The following is a 20,958-nucleotide window of genomic DNA, read 5'->3' on the forward strand; positions in this document are numbered from 1 at the left end:
TTCTTTTCTTTTCTTTTCTTTTCTTTTCTTTTCTTTTCTTTTCTTTTCTTTTCTTTTCTTTCTTTTCTTTCTTTTCCTTTCTTTTCCTTTCTTTTCCTTTCTTTTCCTTTCTTTTCTTTTCTTTTCTTTTCTTTTCTTTTCTTTTCTTTTCTTTTCTTTTCTTTTCTTTTTTTTCTCTTTTCTTTTCTTTTCTTTTTTTCTTTTCTCTTTTTTTGTTTTTTCTCTCAGACCAAAGGTATAAATGAAAAAGACGTGGTACATTAAGATGTGTTGGAAATTGGTCTCAGTTTAGGGGTGATACAGTTCATCATAATGGAGATGAAAAAGGCTTTTCATAACTTCATAACTGAATTGGAGATTGCAAAGGCCAAACTTAAGTAAGTAATGCATAAGAGCAGATACTCCAAGTTGAAATAAATCATATTAATCAGTATTCCAACCTTTCTTTTTGTACAGGCTCAGAGGAAGTTGTTAGAAAGCATAAGACTTTTCATGTTTGTCATTTCTGTGAGACAGATTAGAAATAATGTGAATTACAGCAAAAATCATGCCTCGAGACTGCTGTATCAGTTGAGTCAGATTATTATCAAAAGCTCTTAGAAATTTGAGTTACTAAACTTGTATTTTGAGTGTACATTGCCATACTCAGCTAGGGGCCAGGTTTCACAAGATCAAATTATTAACATTACAATTTCTGAGAGCAACCTGCTTCCTGTCATCCTCCTGCTATTTTTCATCTTTGTGAAGCACCTTTTGTGTCTGAAAGCCAAACACTCGCAAAGACTTGATGGGTCTGACTCCAGCCCAAGCCCTCCCTGTTTCTCCTGACATCACACAGGTACAGACAGCAGGATTTGGTCACATGCCCTGATATATGTTAGGATTAATATCTTATACAATTATTTTTTCAGAGTATTTTTATTTGTGTTTACTGAATATTGTATTCATATCCATTTTTCAGTCAGAATGGGTCCATTTATTTTCTGTTGAAAGGTAAATACTATTTTCCTTGTGGGAACAATAGTCATGAGGCCCATACTGCATTGAGTTTTGCCTTCTTATCTCTTATTTACTCCTGAATTAAAGTTTCTATTAGACATCATCAACTGCTTGCTAAATAATCCTGAATTAGCCTTTAAATAGAGGTTTTCCCACAATCATTAAATAGTACAAGTTACTTCAGGAAGAACTAAGGCCCCACTAGAGAGAGCAGAATCTTGAAAGTAATTTTGTCAAACTTTTCCAAAGAAAATGAATGCTACAACTCTTTGAATAATCTTGTATTGTTTTGTGAAATGGAGTTCTACTGAGATAAATACAAGCAACAGTTACTACCGTAGATGTGGCAACCTTAATTCTTTATTTAGGTTTCATATATACCTTTATTATTTTTTTTTTATATATGTGTAATTTAGTGCTTGCCATGTGTAGCCCCAAGGAAGTATTTTAGTGAACATAGAAAATCATTTTTTGCCTGACACTTTTGTCCAAGAAAATGCCTATTTTCCTCCCACTTTTCTGAAGTGGAATTTGAAAACATTTCAAAATATGTTTTATATTTAAAGTAGCTTCATGTTGAAGCTATTGTTTATTTGAAATAAATCAAAAAAAAGAATCCAAAACACCTAATGGTGAAAACAAATGACAGAACGTTGCTGAGACACTCAGTTGATGTACCCGAAGACACAGGGAAGTGATAAATGCTTAATTGCACTGTCTACCCTTTACTCAGGTTTAGTTCTCTTAACAGCTATTTAAAAAAACCCAGAACACTGTGAGGAGTGTTTATTTTGACAGACACATTTACATAATCAAAAATATTGTGCAGAAGAATATACTTTTAAAAGTACAAAATTGTGTTAAATTGCAATAAACTGCAGTGCCTTCTGTAAAGGTACTTGTTGGCTGTTCATTTTACATGGCAAGCTGCTCTTCTGGAATGTTCTTAGATGAACGCTCTTGTAGTATTATATGCTTTTTTCTGATTATCTCTCAGAAAAATTGATGTGGCTTGAGGCTGAGGACCTCTAGCTCAGTACCAAACCAAAGGTAAATTTTATTGTCCATTCCTTTAACATTAAGCTTACCCCAAAGTCTCAGATTTAGAGGTCATCAAAGAGAATCAGCCCCTTTAAACACCATACTCTGTTGCATTCTCTCACTGCAATGAGATGACATATCTTGAAAATCAAATAACACATCCCTCTTCCTTATCATTACAGTTGTAATTAATTTTAATTAGTTCAAGCAGTCTACTTTGGAGAACAGCTATAACCTCAATAAAACTTATTAACATAAAGCTGACCCATAGGTAGACTGTGCTTAGAGATGGCTTTAAACAGAAAAACAATGCCTTGGAAATATCCCATTAATTAATAATTTTCTTGAAAATTTCTATATGCTTTTAGCCACATAGACTGTACAGATCAGTTTTTTGATGTTGGAAGAGTCCTGCTTTTCCTTTTGCTTCTCTGCATGAGTGCTCTTTCTTCATTTGCCATTTCAGAAAATATATAGAAAATAAATATAGAAAATATAGAAAATATAGAAAATAAATATAGAAAATATAGAAAATATAGAAAATATAGAAAATATAGAAAATATAGAAAATATAGAAAATATAGAACTATAGAAAAGGATCATGAGCACAGAACTAAGTGCAAAAGAAACCAATGGCAGCAGCCTCGAGCTGTTGTTCCTTTCTGTCACTGTGAGGGAAAAGCTGATTCTGAGCAACCTGTGGTGATTTGATACCTTTGTGTTGCAATTACAGTAATAACCTCGAATGCAAAAGTACCTCAGAAAACTTATCTTCCAATTGTCATAGCTATCTGAGAAGGCAAAGATTGTTTCAAAACACTGATGTGGAGAGTTGCTCATGTTGCAGTACCGGAAAGCTAAAAGGATACATTAAAAGGATTATAAGGATTCAACAAAAATTGCAGGTGAAGGTAGGGAAGGATTTTCCTGGATGTCTTCCAGGAATGTGCCCAGTATAGTTAATGGGTGGGAATTTGATTTTCATTTTTATTTTTAAACTATTTAGCCTATCTTGGTAGAGCAGAATTTAGCCGACGACTGCATAAATTATTGCTAAATTAATATCGCACAACATCAGAGAGGTGCTAAGCTGAGGGGGAAGAACTGTGCTGGCTCTCAGAACTGGAGAAGCAAAGTTTCTACAGCTTGTCAATTAGTAGCCAACTTCACTCAGCCAATAGTCAGCCAACAGAGCTGAGAGGGAATGAAGTTTCTAAATGGAGGCCAGCCAAAAGATCATAAAAGAGGGCCATTTTCCCCTTGGTGGAACAGAAGGTTCTTTCAAACCAGGCATTGGGAAATGGAGATGAGTCCAAACCGGAGAGCAGCTAGAAACACCCAGAGCTAAGAGCCAGCTATTCAGCTGGAGGCTGGAGTAACCTATACAGGTGAGAGAGAAGAGGAAGGAAAAGCCAGTTGGGTGTTTATTATTCTGGAGAAATAATAAGAGTCATAAGCTGGCATCTGCTAAAAAACTTAAAGGAGAGGCTGAAGGGAGGAAGGAAATCTAGTGAGGGGTGGAATAAACCTCCCTCATTTCACTGAAGGATATGTAGAATTGACATTCTGCATTTAATTTGAAGCCTACAGTTCTTTTCCTGTTTTCAATCATGTTTAATATGGAAAAAAATGTTTGTTCAGATATGTCATGTATTCAAGGTTAGGTGTGTTGGTAACTGAAGTTTTTTAACAAGTTTCTGTTCGTTTGTGTTCAGTTCCCTGACCTCTCCTACTTGGATTGTGTTGAGCTCACTTTACCTTTTCTTTTTAATTTGAGATTCATTATTTTTCTCTTTTTGTGACAACTTCCATTTTTAGCCTGTGTGACTCCTATCGTAATGAAAGGTAACTCAGATTTTAAGTACATCTGTCATGTTGCCTTCAAATGCACTTGAGTCAAGATGTTCATTAGAGCATTAACTTTTGCATATATATTATCTTTCTTTTTTTCCATTATTTGCTTCTGTATTTTCTGACCTTGAAATTAAAGCTTTAAGTGCCAAAGATAGGGAAAATCTAGCATATAATGAATATTATGCTAAAAAAATAATCCTTGAACCCTGAACCGTGAAACCACCTTGAACCCTTACCTTGAATGGTAATGACTGTGTTCTGCTTTACAGCCCCTCTTTCTTGTAGTCCATACATAAAGTTCTTTTGCTTGATCTTGTGTAAGAATGGTTAATGGAGAAAGAGGAAAAACAGCACATTTCTGACTTTGCTGCAGAATTAGTCTTTGGTAACTCTTACTGCACTGTGAAAGAAAGAAAAGGAAAAAGCCGAAATCCAGCATGACAATTGAGTCTCCTGTAGCTCTTTCCTTTCCCAAACAGTCATTGGAGGTAGAATATAATTTGTTTTCTTTCATAGACTTTATACCATATATTAATGCAAAGCTGCTTTTTTCTTAAATAATACATTTTGTTTTCCTTTTGGTGGTTCCTGTTTCTCTTGTTTTTGTTTCATGACTTATGTCTTGGTAAAGGCTTTACTAGGGAGCCAAGAGAGCTTTTGTGGAACCAGCTTGTTCCTTAACTCTGCAATTTAGCTGTTGCTAAGAAATTTCTATGAGTCCTTGCTATGGGAAGTAAAAAAAACCAAAAAAACCCCAAAAAAACAAAAAAAGGAAACTTGAAGCCATTTCTTAAAAACAGCAAGCATAGCAACTAGCAACCACAGTCAGAAACATTTAGCAGTCTGGCAGCAGACAGCAGGACATACAAAGAATAGCAAAATAGTCTATTGAAGAGAAGAAAAAAGATCTTCAAAAGACTTGTGTCCACAGCAGGGTGAAAAACATAACAATCCCATTATCAACGTTGTTAGAAAAAAATGTTGATATTCTTTTTTTCCTAAGTTCTGCCAATATATCATGTTAAATGATATTCCAGTAACTCGAACATAAAAAGGCATTTTCTGGCACCCCCTTAAAATGTCTCTATTCAGGCAGTCAAAGCAGGAGAGAAAAGAAACTAACAGTTCTGGGATCCACATTCAAAACTCCAGCAGAAAAGACTAGTTAGCCTAGAAGATGAGCTGTCATGACTGTATTAATTCTGCAAATAAGTGACATGTACTAAACTGGGATGACTTTTCCCTTACTGCACAAGGAATCTAAATTCATACTCACAATATACCTATAACCTTGTTTCTGTCAGTACTGGTTTTGTTTCTACAGATATATATATATATATATATAAATTAATAACTTTTTATTACCTTAGAGTAATTAATATATCTGCTTTGTACCAAATTGTGGGGGTTCTTTTGGGTTTGTGTTTTTCTGGTTTGGTTTGATTTTTTTTTCCCCCCCCATTCTTTTTACATCATTATTTGGGGGTAGCAGAGTTGTGATTTTCAATCTACAGTAGAAGTACAGGTGTGCTATTGAAATCATAGTGAAATTCCCTATGGTTATGGTAATTTTAGCCTTGTTTTTTTTTTTTTTACCCATTTTGCTTCCTATAATTTGCAGGGATATGATAATTAGCAGTTTAAATAGAGCATAAATTTATGTGCATTATGCCTTCTTTGTGTAAACAGGTTTTCCAAATGCCTGATGTGCAATATATCCTGTTATTTTAAGGGAGTGCAGAAAATGGCCATGTTGCTTAGTTGCAGAAGCAACAAACATCACAAATTTGTTGTCTTTAGTTAGCCATGTAGTGTGGCATTAAAGCACTTGCCAAATGCATTATCAGGGCACAGGATGCTATGCTTTTGTGTTCACCCTGAGACTCAGATTGTTAAAGTTCAACTTCTATTGTGTGCAGCTTTAAAACAGATTGGGTGCATTTTGGTTTGTTTATCTGAATGATCAGTGAGCTCTGGATTCTGTAGCTGCAGACTAGAAAATCAGAACTATGTCATATCTGGTTTCCTTAAAAAGAAAATGAGGGACTGACACTGTATAGGAAATGTGTGTGTAAATGTGTCTGATTTTGGGTGAAGCTTCACTAGTTTTTGTACTGGAAATGCAAACTTCAGTCTTAACACAAGTTTCTGCCTTGTGAGGAGATAGTATATCCAATTTACAGAGAATCAAGGATAAATTAAGTTCTCTGTGTGGCATTCAGGTGCAGGTTAAACCCAAATCCCTGGCCTACAGGTCCTGACTTCCTAACACAAGACTCATTATAATGGTTTTCTTCTTTCTACCTTAGGCCAAAGTGTCTGATTTAAAAAAATTACTTGTTATATATAAAGATATAAGCAGCACAACAAAAAGCAGAACAAAGCACATTATCATACTATATGAATACTATGTTTGCCTTGCAAAAGCCCATTTAATATTTTTCTAAAGTTTGAGTGTGATCTGTTTGCACTCCATCGTTTTGGATGCTCAGACTGGGCAGGAAGAAGAAACAGAAGAATGTGAAACTCCCTGATATATAGTCCAAGGAATTTGTTGCACTGTAGTGCTTTTTTGTTATTATTTTATTCTTTGTTTCTTAGATCAGTTAAATCAACGGGTTTTTTTGAGCTTAATCTTGCAGGGCAGTTTCCCAGATCATATTAATTGATCTAAAATAATGCAACAAAATGCACATGTTATTTTTTCTCCAGGTGTTTTTGTATCCATACCATGGAACGTTGTCCTTAGGCTTACCTCCCATTTAGTAAGATTCCAGAGATACATAGCTTTTATTTTGGTGCTCAATGACCCCCTTTCTAAATACCCCACACTACCATCACCACCACATTTGCACAAATGTTGACCTCAGGAGAATGAAAACCATTTCATTTGAGGAGGAATAAGTTATTCCCTCAGATCATTCAATATACTCCTTAATTTCTTCTCTGTGTTCAGAAAACCAAGCTGGTCTATGAGGCTTGAACAGCTGTTGTCGTTCACATTTTGTTAGAGTGCACCCCATTGTAAACTTTTGAACTTGGGCTCCTTAAGTTTTGTGAAAATAGTCTATAGTTTATTGTGTTCCTTGATATATTCATTTTGGAGCTTGAAAATGCATGGAGGCATATTATCAAAATTACAAGCTTCTCCTGAGAGAAGCTGACCTTCCCAGGTTGGTTCAAAACCATACAGCAAGTGCAACAAAAAATACGTGACAACTAGTTGGTGGTCAGTTTTCAAGTTGGATTTCTGGGGAATGTGATGCTGTGTGCACCAGGTAGCTCTCAATGAGCATGGAAATTCTAGTGGCTGGTAAAGCAAGCTGAAAAAATTGCCTCTGGTTTCCCTTATTGTAAATCCCATTGTTACAGTTTCTGACATCAACAAGTTCCCTCCTGCTGACACCACTTTTCAGGGGAAATCTGGATGTTGGCAGCACCTACCTGAGCCATTTTGAGTGATTTAGTCTTCATTTTTGAGAATTAATTGTCATTGTATGCCACAGGTGATACAGGTTATCACCTGTGAATATGAAATAAATATGAAAATATGAAAGTACTGTTTTGGTAAAAAAGATTTGTGTCATATAGTTTTTAACAGGTTTTGATATTGGGTTCAATTTATTAAAATTGCATCTGAATTGAATTGCAATAGAAAAGTATTTTACCTCATCTCCCAGTTAAATAAATAGACAAGTTCTTTGGAGCAAGGTCATTGTGGTAGGTGCTCTGAAATCCTGGGTTATCTTTGATTCTTGAGGAAACCTAGATGCTGCAAATCAGGTGATGTGATCAGCTTCTTGAGGATCATCTTTGGTTTTAAGAATGTAAAGTAATTTGAAATAAATGCTTTGTAATAATTTAAAGGATTTTTAATCACAGTAATTGAAAAGCTATTGCTGGCAGAGATCATCAGTATTTTGAAATATGTAAGGGTAATGATCTTTCTTCATTCATAATGTTTGACATGGAAAGGGCTGCACTTTGGATTGAAAATAGTGTTGCAATCTGGATTCTTTCACACCTTTCATTGTTTCGAATCTCATGGGATAGGGTCAGTAGAAAGAACAGATAGAGTTCTGTTTATTTTTCTTTTTTATTTTTAAAAATGTCTTGACTTATAAATTGGCTAATTAAACAATTTCAGATTTAGAATGCATCCCTCATATGAATTCCTTCTCATTTTCCGTCACCTTTTCTCAGGGTCATTCATAGATTTATACTTCTTTACACTTCTGGAGTTCATTGCATACTAATGCTCCAGCTTGCAAAAAAACCTATACATGATATATCTTTGGGAAGATTGAATTAATTTAGGTTGTGCTCCAAGATGACCACAGACCACATTAGAGTGCTGAGCTTAAGGTAATAATTGCTGTCTCAAAGCTGTACTTATTTAAGTAAGTTAAGACACAGCTCTGTGATATTGCAATTTACCCAGCATGTGGTTGGCCTAGATGGTAGCAAAGGAAGCCCATATCTTGGTTATAAAAAGTTCTGCCCTGTCTCTCCTAGAAACTAAATTTATTCCTCATTTTGGATAGCTTGGGTGCAAATTATGTGGGGAATTGCTAACTGCTCCATCTTTCTTGGGAGTTTTAGTGACCTTTTGCAGTTTCCAAGAAAGAGGTAATTATATATTTTAAAGACTGAGGTCTGGAAACTTACTTGATCTTAACAGGAAAGAACAGTGTGAACACAAGACAAGTTCCAGGTGCTCTCAATGGCATAATACAATTCCCTGAGGGCTGGCAGTTTCATGTGCAGGAAACCTGTTGCTCAGGTATGAAAGTGAGTGCAAGAGCAAGCTAAAATCCAGGGCCAACCCAGTGGCTGCCAGGGTAGTGACTGGTGGGTTGTGTGGGAGTAAAAAGGGAATGTGATTCCAACATTTTTCCATTGCAAATTCCCTCCACTTGACTAATTGTAGATCCATGTCCCTAAAGGAGGGAGAATGTACTGACTTAACATTATGTGCTCTGTGCCTCAGATGAAAATAGCAGATAATATAAGCCCTATTAAAAGCATGTTTGTCCTTATGTACCCAGAAGCAAAAGAAAAAACTAAAAGGCAAAATCAGTGGATAAATCAGAAGCTATTTGTACCCTAGAGGCTGTTGTTTCTGAAGCATGTACCTTCATGAGTTATAAAGGAGATATTAGTCTCAGAATTATTCCTTACTGTTCAGTAGTTTCCCCAAAATTAATGACAGGTAGTTTCTGTGAATGTACTGCTTTTCTCCTTTTTGCTGTGCTTCACTGATGGCTGAGTACATTTTTCATGGATAGGGAGAGGGGAAAGAATCTCAGCATAACACCAGGAGACAGGCTCCCAAATGCAAGCTGTGTTCAGTTAATAGTTCACAGGTCTTTTCAGTTATGGTTCATATATTCCTGTTTTATTATCCAGATAATTCAGTTCAAAATTTTTCCATTTAGTAAGAGTAAATGAACATAAACACATTCTAAAACTTAGAACATATGCACTCTAAAACATAGATATAGGCTTTATTCAAGTTTCCCCACAATGTATGTAATAAAGTGCAGTCATTTGCTTCTCAGTAGCTACCAAATTTCTGTTGTGGAATATGTAAGCATGAAATTGTCATTTGACAATTTAGGATTCCAATAATGTTTTAATATTGATGGCATAAAATTGACAATATTTGTCACTGTTATTAAAGTGTTCTGGCAAAGTTTCCCTTATACATTATATATTAAGTTAATTAAAGAGCTGGTGACAAGTTATTGAGAAAACCATTTAACTTTTTCCATTATGTTCATAAACCATATTTATTAGAAAATATTATTTCTGAGTTGGCAAATTACTTCAGATCATAGTAGGCTGTTTTAGACTTCAAGGAAAACCTAGCTTTCCTTTAGTCTGCTGAGTTTTTTAACATAGCTATTAACTCTTAATTGTAATATTTAGTCAACAAGTTTCATTAATGTTGGACAGTTTGATTTTGCCCATAAACAATAAATTCTCTTTGTATATTCACCTTCTCCTGGACCCTGCTCTGGTTAAAAGTAAATTTAAGAAGATCTTCTAGGATTCTTTGTTGCTGTATTTACTTTCAGTGTCAACAAGCAGGATTTAGCTCTAATAAGACACCACTTGTTCCTTTTTTATTTATTGCATTTTCTGGCAGTGTTTATGCTTTTCAGTCTAATCTAGAAATGTAGACCCTGTAATTTCTTCAAATGAATGGGAGCTATCCAAAATCCCTTTTGCCATAGAAAGTGGTCAATGTTTCATGGACCTCATGCCTGGACCAATGCTTCAGGAACCTCCCAAGCTCCTGGCTTCTTCCTCTTCACTCTAAAGAAGGAAAGCCACCCCAAAGGGAGGTCACTTGTATGTGCTTATTCTCCAATACTGTTCTGAACTCCTTTGAGCAGTCTGTGAAATCTCAGGTGTTGTGGATGTATTTGATAAATGGAAATATGGGACTTTACTATCTAATATTACAGTTCAGTCCAATTCTATTCACTTCTGATGTCTTCAGTTGAAGAACACGTTATCTCTGTCTCTGTAGCAGAGTACCATTTCTGCTGCTGTCAGTCCACAGTGAGGTTTATCTGTTGTCTTTGGAGACACAGCTCTCATGGGAACAATGCTACCTGTACTCAGTTCTGGAATAAAATAAAGAAATAGGCTTATTTATTAACTTTTAAGATACATTTTATTATAGTAGAATAATTCTGACAAGTCTTATGATGAAATTTGCATTGTGGATAATGATATAATTGGAATGAACACAATTCTTACTGGAAAAAAAATGTCACTCTATCAATCATTTCCTTTTATCTTTAAACATCATTTTTTGATAGCAACTATCACTTGTGGGGTATGCCATCTTGGATTGGTACTATTGCTTTGATTTCTAACAGTAGCACATCTCTGCCATTCCTCTACTGTGTTTTTCCCTTGCTGTGTGAAGTGGGCTTCACGTGTGTTCCAACTAGGTCTCAGGAGAAATTAATCCAGAAGCTCTCTCCTAAGTATTCAGTGAGCATTTTCTAACCCCCAATAGGGATGTAAAGTCTAAACCAGTGATGGGTCCCCTGCACAGCTCCAAACTAAGCTTTGTAGTTGGAACTTTGGATCAGGGCCAGACGTGATCTAGCCCTGAATGGTGCCGATCTGTAGATGAAGAAGCCTCAGCACAAAGTGCTTGGTTTTGCTGAGCTGTTGCTTTTTCTCCAAATTGCTTTTTAATGTAGGGCTTAACCTTAGAAACAGAGAAAAAAGTTTTAGTTTCTGTCGCTATGGTTTTGTATTCAGCCCTTCATTGGTATTTTGGCTTGAGTGTATAATTTATTGCACAATTACAAGTATTGACAAAACACTTGTGCACGCCTTTGGTTCTGGGGAGCTCATTTCAAGAGCTCTTGTATTATGGATAACTCAGAAAGAGCAGCAATTTGAGAAAACACTAATAAACATTAGAACCTGGGAAATGGTTGTATCATGACAGGCTTCTTGGACCAAGTTAAAATGTGTTTTGAAGCAAGAATATTTGCTGCACAGGTCAATTGGATTTAAAACTAATAATGTCTTTCATTTTTATCAGAAAAGTCTTCAGTCAGGGAAAATACATAAGTTGGAGTTTTTTTAATCAAATTGAACAGGCTCAAAGGTTTTCCTGGTTTTGCCTGTTTTGATCAGTTATTATATTAGTTTGCCTATCTTATATAGCCTCATTAATTCCATGAATGCTACTGCCCCTCAGCCCCAAGGACAAACTGAAAAGGTGTTAAATTATGAAGTGTCCAACCTTGGTATATTTTCTGTACATGAAGAGAAGAGTTAAGACAGTGACAAAGGCTTTAGAGGAAGAAGAAATCTAACACTTCTTTATAATAGCAGAATGGCTGTGCAGAGAAGGCTTTTAAGTAATCAAGGCCACACAAGCTAATTTGCAACTCATAGTATAAATTATGTGTAGATTCTTTCAGATTGTTAGAATTAACTCCAGGGATATTTTTAGACCAACTTTGTTTGGTTTAATGAAAACAATTGTTAAATCATTAGTCAATGAAAATAGTTATTTCACCTTGTTTGTATGCAAATTATCATATTCATACATCATCACCATTATCCTTTAAATAATGTGCCTATTCAGGATTATGTCTGTTTGGTTAAAATGGTCAGGTTTCTCTGAGTAACTTGTCTGCTTTGCTTGCAGGTTGTATATAAAAATAACGATGTCAGGTTGGAGCTGTCTCGACTTGCCAAGCAAGGGGATCCTAAAATGAAGATTCATGGGGTTGTAGCATTTAAATGTGAGAATGTTGCAACCTTAGATCCAATCACATTTGAAACACCGGAGTCTTTCATCTCTCTGCCAAAGTGGAATGCCAAGAAGACAGGCTCAATATCATTTGACTTTCGTACAACTGAGCCAAATGGCCTGATTCTTTTCAGTCATGGGAAACCAAGGCACCAAAAAGATGCCAAACATCCGCAGATGGTGAAGGTTGATTTTTTTGCCATTGAGATGCTTGATGGTCACCTCTACCTGCTGTTAGACATGGGATCAGGTACTATAAAAATAAAAGCCTTGCAGAAGAAGGTGAATGATGGTGAATGGTACCATGTGGATTTTCAGCGGGATGGACGGTCAGGTAAGTTCCTTTTGTCAGCATTCAGAATGTTTTTTTCTGCTCTATCTGAGAGAATACTGGGTACATATTGATATTGCCACAATTAGAGTTGGGCATCATCTGAAAAGTAAGGAAAATATAAAAATTCATTGCTTTTAGGTGCCAGAATACAATCATTTGCTGAGTAAAATATCTCGTGTTAACATTATTGGACAATCAAGGACTTAATCTTGCAAGTAAGAGTATTGTGTGCTTTGTGTGCTTGAAAAACCAACAGTAATCTCCCTCTGTGCTTACTTACACCAAATAGCTGAAGTGGCAAGTTTCAAGAATGAAAATAAAGCAAAAAAGGAATTACTGAAGATAATCTCCAAGATGGGGTGTAGCTGCCCCTCAGAAACAAACAGGTCTTCCAATCATGTCAGCAGATCTCAGTGTGCTTAAACGATACGCTGATAAATGGCTAACAACACATGTCAGCAAAAACGGAAATAATTGACTTGCTGCATTCTGTCAGTGTGATTCATATTCTGGAGTAATTTACTCAAAAAATGATCTCACCGAAAAGTGGTAACAACAAAGAATTCATAAACTTCATTCTTCCTCATGCTATTGAAATGCAATATGGCTTAAAGTGCCCAGTTAGAATCCAGTGAAATTGCCAATGTGTATCAGCTCGTATCATCTTGAGCATATATCTTGTCTTAAGCAAATAATCAATATACATCAATTTAAGGACAGCTCTCTTCTACAGTGGCTTTCCTGTACTTCATGCCCAGATCTGGGGAGGAAGGGGGCAGGGAATGTACTGAGTCTGTAATTCAGTCCTGAAGATTTTCTGATTAATATCAGTATTCAACCTGAAGTTTATGTACATTCTAACATTCGGTGTTGAAAAATGTAACTCTTCTTATTTTGGATTTTGTGGGATTTCCCCCACTTTCTTCCTTCCAGTGAGTCCCTTTCCATAGCTGGCATTTATAATTTCTTTATGAAATTTAACCCCCCAAAAAGTTATCATTTTATGACTTGACTTCTTACTATACAAAAATCAGACTTCAGATCAAGAAAATCTTAGGTAAAGGTTTAAATCAAAGATTTCGGTCAAATGCATACTGAAAATCAGAACAAATTCAATTGACCTGCACTATGATTATGAAAAATAATTATTTGATTCCTGGGCAGTGCAGCTTCAAATTTTGATGGTACAGACTTTGATTTTCTTATTATAATATGTCAGTTGCTCATTTCCATTTCTTGAGGTTAAATAAACCTACCAAAAAAAAACCCCAAAAAAACCCCAACCAAACAAAAACAAACAAAAAAAGAAAAAAAACCCTAACTGAACAACAAAACACAACTTCTCAAAATCCTCAACTGGGATTGAATATCCAGCAGCTATATTATTTATACTACAGTTTTCATTTCTGACTTTCTTCTTAAGTGCTGTTTCAGTGATTCATATGAGGCAGTAAATACTGTAATAATCATGCCTGTGGGACTGCTGAAAGCAAAGTTTATTCTTACATCCAAAGCCAGCACATCTATAATGGAATGAAATAAATGCATAGAAATTGTTTACATTTGAAGACAAGTTCTGCCCTTTCATTGCTTCACAAAAAACATGACTCACAAGTGCCATTAAGAGAATTTAGGGCATACTATAATTCTTTAAAACTGTTGATGGACATCAGCAAGAATGTGGAGTAATTTCAGGAAGCAAAACCTGCCTGGTGATCTGGATTGCATATTATTTTTTAAAGTAGAATTTTAAATAAGAAAATTAATCCATCTGATGATTTCCCTATGATCAAGATAGGTGAAATTTTGGGGACCCCCCCATCACTGTTGAAAATTAATCATAATACCTGTTAACTCTAAGACATTGAACTATTACCATGAATACTGAATACAATATGCAACTTTATGGATTGGAAAACTGAATTTTAACTGCAATCTGAAACAGAATCAAAGTTTTTCTGTTATTCTAATACATATGATAATAGTTTATGGTAGGAGAAGTGACAATAACACTGGCAATGCTTTTGTTTGTCTTAACAATGTTAAGATCTGGTTATTAAAATTACTAGAGAGAGATCTCTGCCTGTATTAAGGTGCAAACAAGACCATGTGCCAAAGTAAAAAATACAGCTTTTATGTAGCAGTAAATGTGATATAGAGGGAAATAGTAAAAAGGGTTGGGGGAGGGACAGACTTGATTCTAACTGGGCCCTGGCTTCCCTAACCTTATCGCTATCACTCTGTACAATTTTACTCTATTCCCCCAAAGCCACCTGTCCTCGTTTCCATGTTCTGAAAGCTTCTTCTTTTGCTCTGAGTTTGCTCAGCAGCTCCTTATCCATCCATGAAGTCGTGCTGGCATTTTTGCCCGATTGCCTCCTTGTCGGGATGCATCGTGTCTGAGCTTGGAGAAAGTGATCCTTGAATACCAGCCAGCATCCTTGGGCCCCTCTGCCCTCCAGGGCTTTTTCCCATTGGACTTCACTGAGCAGTGCCTTGAAGAGGCCAAGGTCTGCTCTCCTGAAGTTCAGGGCAGTGAGTTTGCTGTGTGCCCTCCTCACTGCCCTGAGTATCTCATCCTCCTCCACCTCGTGGTCACATTAGGCATGTTGGTGTGTTTTACCCATGAAGAATAAAATTCACTTTACATTCAGGATGCTTTTTGGTTTCTTTTCTCTAGCCTAGACCAAACACACTAGAAATCACATGAATTTTCACTAGCTTTCCTTCAGAATTTTTATATAACTGAATGAATATACCTTGTACAGAAAAAAATTTGCTTTTCTGATACTTTCTTGTTGCCATTGACATAATATATCCCTAGCTATCAAGTGTAAAGGAAGAGACTCTTCTGTTAATGAATAAGTAGCTTAAATAAACTGTGATTTTTTTTTTCTTTAAATTAAATTTGGTGTCTTGCAACCTTTTGCTCCTAGCCTTCAAATCCAGTGCAGAGTGGTTCCGTCCTGTAGTAGAATGCTGTGACATTTCTCAAGGAGCTTTGCTAATTTCCTTGACTTTCATATTAGCTGGATCAGCATGTACTCGATTTATTTCTCATTCTTTGCTCTCTCCCAGACTCAGTCACAGTAAGCATCCACTCTAAACTACTGACTTTGCCTTTGCTTGACTGGGACTGCGCTGGAATGGGGAGGGAGATGTAAGAAATGAGAACACATTTTTAAATTGTAATCAACCAGGTCCCATTCACTAGTAGTTCTGTCAATCCACTCAGATTTTGAGAGATACAAGGAAGAAGGAAGAGATGGTGCCTTTTAATTTCCTTCTGCTGAAAGAAGTTTTGACCTATTTTTTCTTGTTTTCACCCTAGAATTCCATTCTGTTTCCTGTAAGACTTACTCTGAGTGCTTTCTTACCTAAAAAGATCATTGGTAGGATGGAGTTCCTGAGACCATATTTAGTTAATATTTAAGGGTTAGGCAAAGAGAAATATTCATAAGATATTCTCCTGTGGTCCATCTTTGTTGCTAGGTGTGCAGAAGTGCTAGCAACTGCTGTGTCCTGAGTTTCCTCCCAGTACTCCTGAACTGTACATCCTGAATTTCTGGGAAGGACCAGAGCTTCAGAGCTGCCTCATAAGTGCCGTGTCTTTGCCATGGGCTGCATGCTGCAGCCACAGTCCTTATCACAGCTATTTTATTGTGTTTTAGCACAGATGTATTCAGAATTAATACCTTGCTCTGATTTTTCCATGTTTCTTAATAAACAGGTGTTTTTCACAGGCACAAAAAGCAACTGAAATAGGCCATGTCAGATAAGCAGAGAAATCAGAGGAGTTGCAGTAGCTGCACTTAAAATCTTCATATTTAACTCATCAGGAGAGAGATAAGGTGTAGAAATATGATTTAGTTTCTTATACACAGTTTCAGGAAAAAGTAAATTGCTGAGATAATGAATATGATTGGAGAGGCTCATTAAGTCATACCTAAGGGAAATGTTTGTCTATTCTGCTCTTAACAGTACTGCAAACTCTGCAGAAAAAAAAAGAATTAGGAAAAAAGCCCACAAACCCAAACTAAATACAAAACAACCATGAAGCAGCTGTAAAGGTCTTTGCTCACAGTGTTTCTTGCAACACAGTAGGGATAGGTTTAATAACTGTTTTCTGAGACTTAAGTATTTTTTATTGTTTTTTTAAAACTGTTTGCCATCTGCAAGGATAACCATCCAAAACGTTTTTTTGCTAAACCAGTATTCATCCTTTGGAAACCACCATTACATAGTGAAATCAGGGAGGAAACTTACTCTTCTTGTCAACCTCCAATTGCGTAGGGCAGCGTAAAGCGGAATGTATCAGCATCTATTCATAGGTAGGTAGCATTTACAGGCTGAATCACTGAAATTTTGAACTAAAGTTAGTTTCAGCTTGAACACCACAAATCATTTCTGGAGTATGTAATTAGAGCTTAACTATAACTATATAATCAATATCTCACTGCCAGTAGTGAACTTTGTTGATGTCCATTACACATGTTGTTGTTGCAGGTTTATTTTTTTTTTTTTTCATGTGTACTCTTCTACGTATTCCCACATCTTTTCAACCTTTTAAGAACAGCCAGATTTGCATGTTCCTATTTCAAGTTTTCAAACTTGGAAGGATGGGTTTATATTGCATTTTAAGGACTATTCTTTCAATGATCTGCAGTTTCTTTGGCTGATCTGCATCTTTCTCAGAGTTCAAGATAAAACTTAACCAATGCTCAGCCAAGTGGTACAAGAGACTTTTCTGTAATCCTCGGTATATTTCCCATTTTGCTCATATGTGTCGTATCATTGACTTATATTGTCGACTTGTCCTTTAGAGGACTTCTCACTAATCAGTTATCCTTTAAGTCAATAATTCTTGCTGAAAACCATAACTTCATTAGTTTCTCTCAAACTGCTTTTCCAATACAGAAGGAAGTTTTTGAATGTTAAACTGCACTGTGATCTCAGGTGAAATGCTACAGAATCAAAACAGCTATAGGTCATTACATAAATTTATGTCTAATTTCTGGAGATAAGAAATACTACTTGTTTTTAGAATCTGAAACTGGATCATGAATTTCCAGACTAAATATGTCACCCCCCACCTTCTTGTCTTTATCATTCCCTTTTACTTCTTTTGAGCAGGACAAGCCATATGCTGTTATCATTCTTTTATTGCTTTCTTTTTCTGGTAGAAATACAAAAATTATTTCCCACCCTGAGCCTTAAAAAATTTTGCATGGAAGCTGCTTGTTTCCTGGAAGGCATTATGGCTCTTTTCAAAGAAGTGGTATCACTGCTTATCTTGTTCTGGGAGCTGTTATGAAAAAAAGGTTAAGGACAGCTCCTACTCCAGAGATGTTACAATTTAAAGTTATAATTTTTGCTCTCTCTTGAACATCCAGTGCTCCTCTGAATCTGCTGCTTCCTCACTATATCTGCTGTCTCTAGGTTATTTTGTTAAACAAGATATGTCCCATTCTTTGCTCTTGTAAAATTTGCCAATTCTGTCTTGAGAATGGCATTACAGTATCTTTACAGGGAAATTTATTAACCCTTTCTGTGCTGGCCATGTGAGACATTTGTATGCTCCATTAGCTTCCCTTTCCTCCTCTATGGAAAGTGATGTCCTTTCACATTCATGAGCAGAAACATCCAAATGAATTGAAGCACACTGATGATGCATCAAAACAATTCCTTTTAATCTGCCTATGATACCCAGAGAAAGCAGGATTGAAGCCTATCAAAGGAGGCGTGCATCAAAGTCCCAAATTTCTGTGGTAGTTTCTGCCACTGTTATGAGGTCCAGCTTGAGATGTTTTCAGTAGAACTCAGAAAGCTTCTCTCAAAAAAGATAACAAGCTTTAAAAAAAAAAAAAAACCAAGAAAAACCAACGCAAACAAACCACAGGAAAACAAACCCAAACCCCTGCAATAAACTAGCAAAACTAGGAAAAAAAAATTAAAAAATCACTCCTCCCACCCCCACCCCGCTTTAAACCTCACCAAGATGAAACAGTATGTGCTACCTCTGACTCAGCTCTGGGCACACTGTGAATCCGAAGGTGCTAATGGAACCATTGTTTATTTTCTGTAGGCCTATGTTCTATGAACTTGAGTTCTGCTTTTTGTTGTAGGATCCTTAAAGGACTCTGCAATTTTTGCTGTATTTTGGAATATTTTTATATTCCCTTATTTTACTTGGATTTTTCTTTTTCATCTGTGTTTACAAAGCAATTAGTGAGTAAAGTTTGCATTTTCTGTCAGAGATATGTAAAAGGTAATTTGGATATCACCAACAGTGATGGCTGTGTCACTGCCTATCATGTTTTTCTACCCATAGTCATTAGATACCATGATTGCAATAAGGTTTCAGAGGGCTTCTCACACAGAATATTTTATGGGGTTTCATTTCTTTTGCCTAGGAAGGTAAAAAGTTCATTTCTTTAAGAAGCTGTTGACATCTATTCAAAATAATACTTAAGCTCTTTTCAGGGTAATCCTTTATGACACAGAGAAGAAAATTTCCTGCTTCAATCTATCACTTTACTATAATTCACAGTCACCAGTTTCCCTTATCATTCACCCTCCTAAGCCTTCTATGCTTTCAAAGCTTCCACTTGGAACACAGAGTAGCAGCTATACTAGCAGAGATTTATCTGTCTTTTTCTGTGAGCTGAAAGCAATCAAGACATAGTAGATTCTTTTTTTTTAATACAAAAGGAGTTCTAGGATTTTTCATTAATTCATGAAAATACAAAGGTCTTTGTCCAGCAGAAAGTAGCTCTGTTCACGTGTAGGAGCTTGCTGTTGGAAGCTGCAGCTGAGTTAACTTCTGTGGGTGCACAAGTGGGTGCTGCCTGAACATGGGTTTAGAGTGTTTGGTCCTAAATTAGCCTGTACATCAACAGATGGCAGCAAGCAACAATAGCAGTAAGAAACACTGCGAGAACAAGTATGATTTATATTTACAACGTCTCTAACATTTTTAAAGATGAAAAGATCTGTTGCCTGTTAGCCATCCTTTCTGATACCCTAGGATGCTCTCTGAAAAGTCTCTCTTGGTTTGACAGGTCATTCACAAGTGTCCTTGTTTGATGCATCTGATTAATCAAATCAAATCTCAAAATGTTTATGCCTGCATGCCTAAGGTCAAACCTACAGCAAGCATTCCATATGAGTGCCAAGTTCTGCTTCTAGAAGCTGAGAAGCAGCAACAAATTTTTCAAGTTAGCAAACCATAATCATCTTATCAGCTTTAAACAGATGGAAGTTTGGAAGAAAAAGTATCTTGTTTCAGCATGCCTATTTCTTACTTACTTTCTTGGAAGTTTGCTTTTTCATCTATGTGATTATTCAACTGACACAGAAAACATTCCTTATGATGCATAAAAGGGAAAACTGACCACATCCTCACTCTTTAGACACGCTTCTAAAGATGCAAAAATGCTATGCAAACCTTTTTTTTATCTTGTTAGTACTCTTCTGATAGTAGGGAGACTGCTTGTGGTATCCAGCCCTTCTAAAATCCACGTCTCAAGTCTCACATGGGACTTGGACCTCCTGAGACCTTTATCCCAAAGAGCTTTTACTAGCGATGCAAATTCTTCAGGTATTCTGTCAATATTATTGAAAGATGTATTATTGAGATGTTCTGTCCATGTTGTTGAAGTTAATCTACTGAACCAACAAAAGAACAGAAATATAGCTTCCACAGGACTCCATTACTAAAAGAGAAGCCTAAATTTTAGGCTGTACCCAAGTAAGAGAATGATCTTTTTCTGACCTGCCTTTGTTTGCTTAAAACTCACATTTTAGTATGTATGCTGTGTAAAGTGTGAATTTCTTCTCATGCACAACTCCCACCACAGTGGAAGCATTTTCGGCAATCAGTGTTATCTTCTGGAATCTGTTTCAGGCTAACAGTGGAGATGGTGAATCATGTTCTCTTTGTATATATATATATATGTATGCTAAATTCATCATGGTAAATGCAATTCTTCAGTGTCTTGTCACCACTAATACACTTCCAATGTTATGCCCAGCAGATAAGTGTTGCATGATATGACTGGTTATTGTAATTATTTTGTGATCTATATAATATTTTGACTTATATTTTGTTTGCTTTTGTACCCATGTAGAGTGATAAGGAATCACTTCTTTGAAGATCTACATGAAGATTTCTTTTTCTAAGGGATCTTAGTTAGAATTAAAATTAAAATTGGGTAGTATAAGTATGCTCTGTGAATGTATGTACTAAATTTGTTTTTCTGCTTATTCAAATTGTGTTGCAAACCTCATTATTTTAAACAAAGTACCATCAAAAAAATGTTCTTTGCTGATGATTACATTTTCTTTGTTCAGACACTTCATAAAGAGAACTCTATTTTAGGTTCAATTTTGTTTATTAAATTTTTAGACTTAAATAGAAAAGATATTTCTGGTG

The 20,958-nt window shown here is 36.0% G+C and overlaps 1 protein-coding gene across 19 annotated transcripts in view; it reads left to right on the forward strand.

Annotated features, from left to right (window-relative positions):
* Positions 1–20,958, forward strand: part of NRXN1 (neurexin 1) — a 675,655-nt gene that overhangs the window by 259,714 nt on the left and 394,983 nt on the right. For all 19 annotated transcript variants that reach the window (XM_088053912.1, XM_088053915.1, XM_088053923.1 and 16 more), the window contains one exon: positions 12,086–12,524. In XM_088053912.1, the coding sequence (XP_087910038.1) occupies positions 12,086–12,524 (439 nt within the window). The remainder of the gene's footprint in view (positions 1–12,085; positions 12,525–20,958) is intronic.

The sequence above is a fragment of the Pseudopodoces humilis genome, chromosome 3, assembly GCF_049639895.1.
Source record: "Pseudopodoces humilis isolate 2021_Gansu_Grassland_sample_001 chromosome 3, ASM4963989v1, whole genome shotgun sequence".
Taxonomy (NCBI): domain Eukaryota; kingdom Metazoa; phylum Chordata; class Aves; order Passeriformes; family Paridae; genus Pseudopodoces; species Pseudopodoces humilis.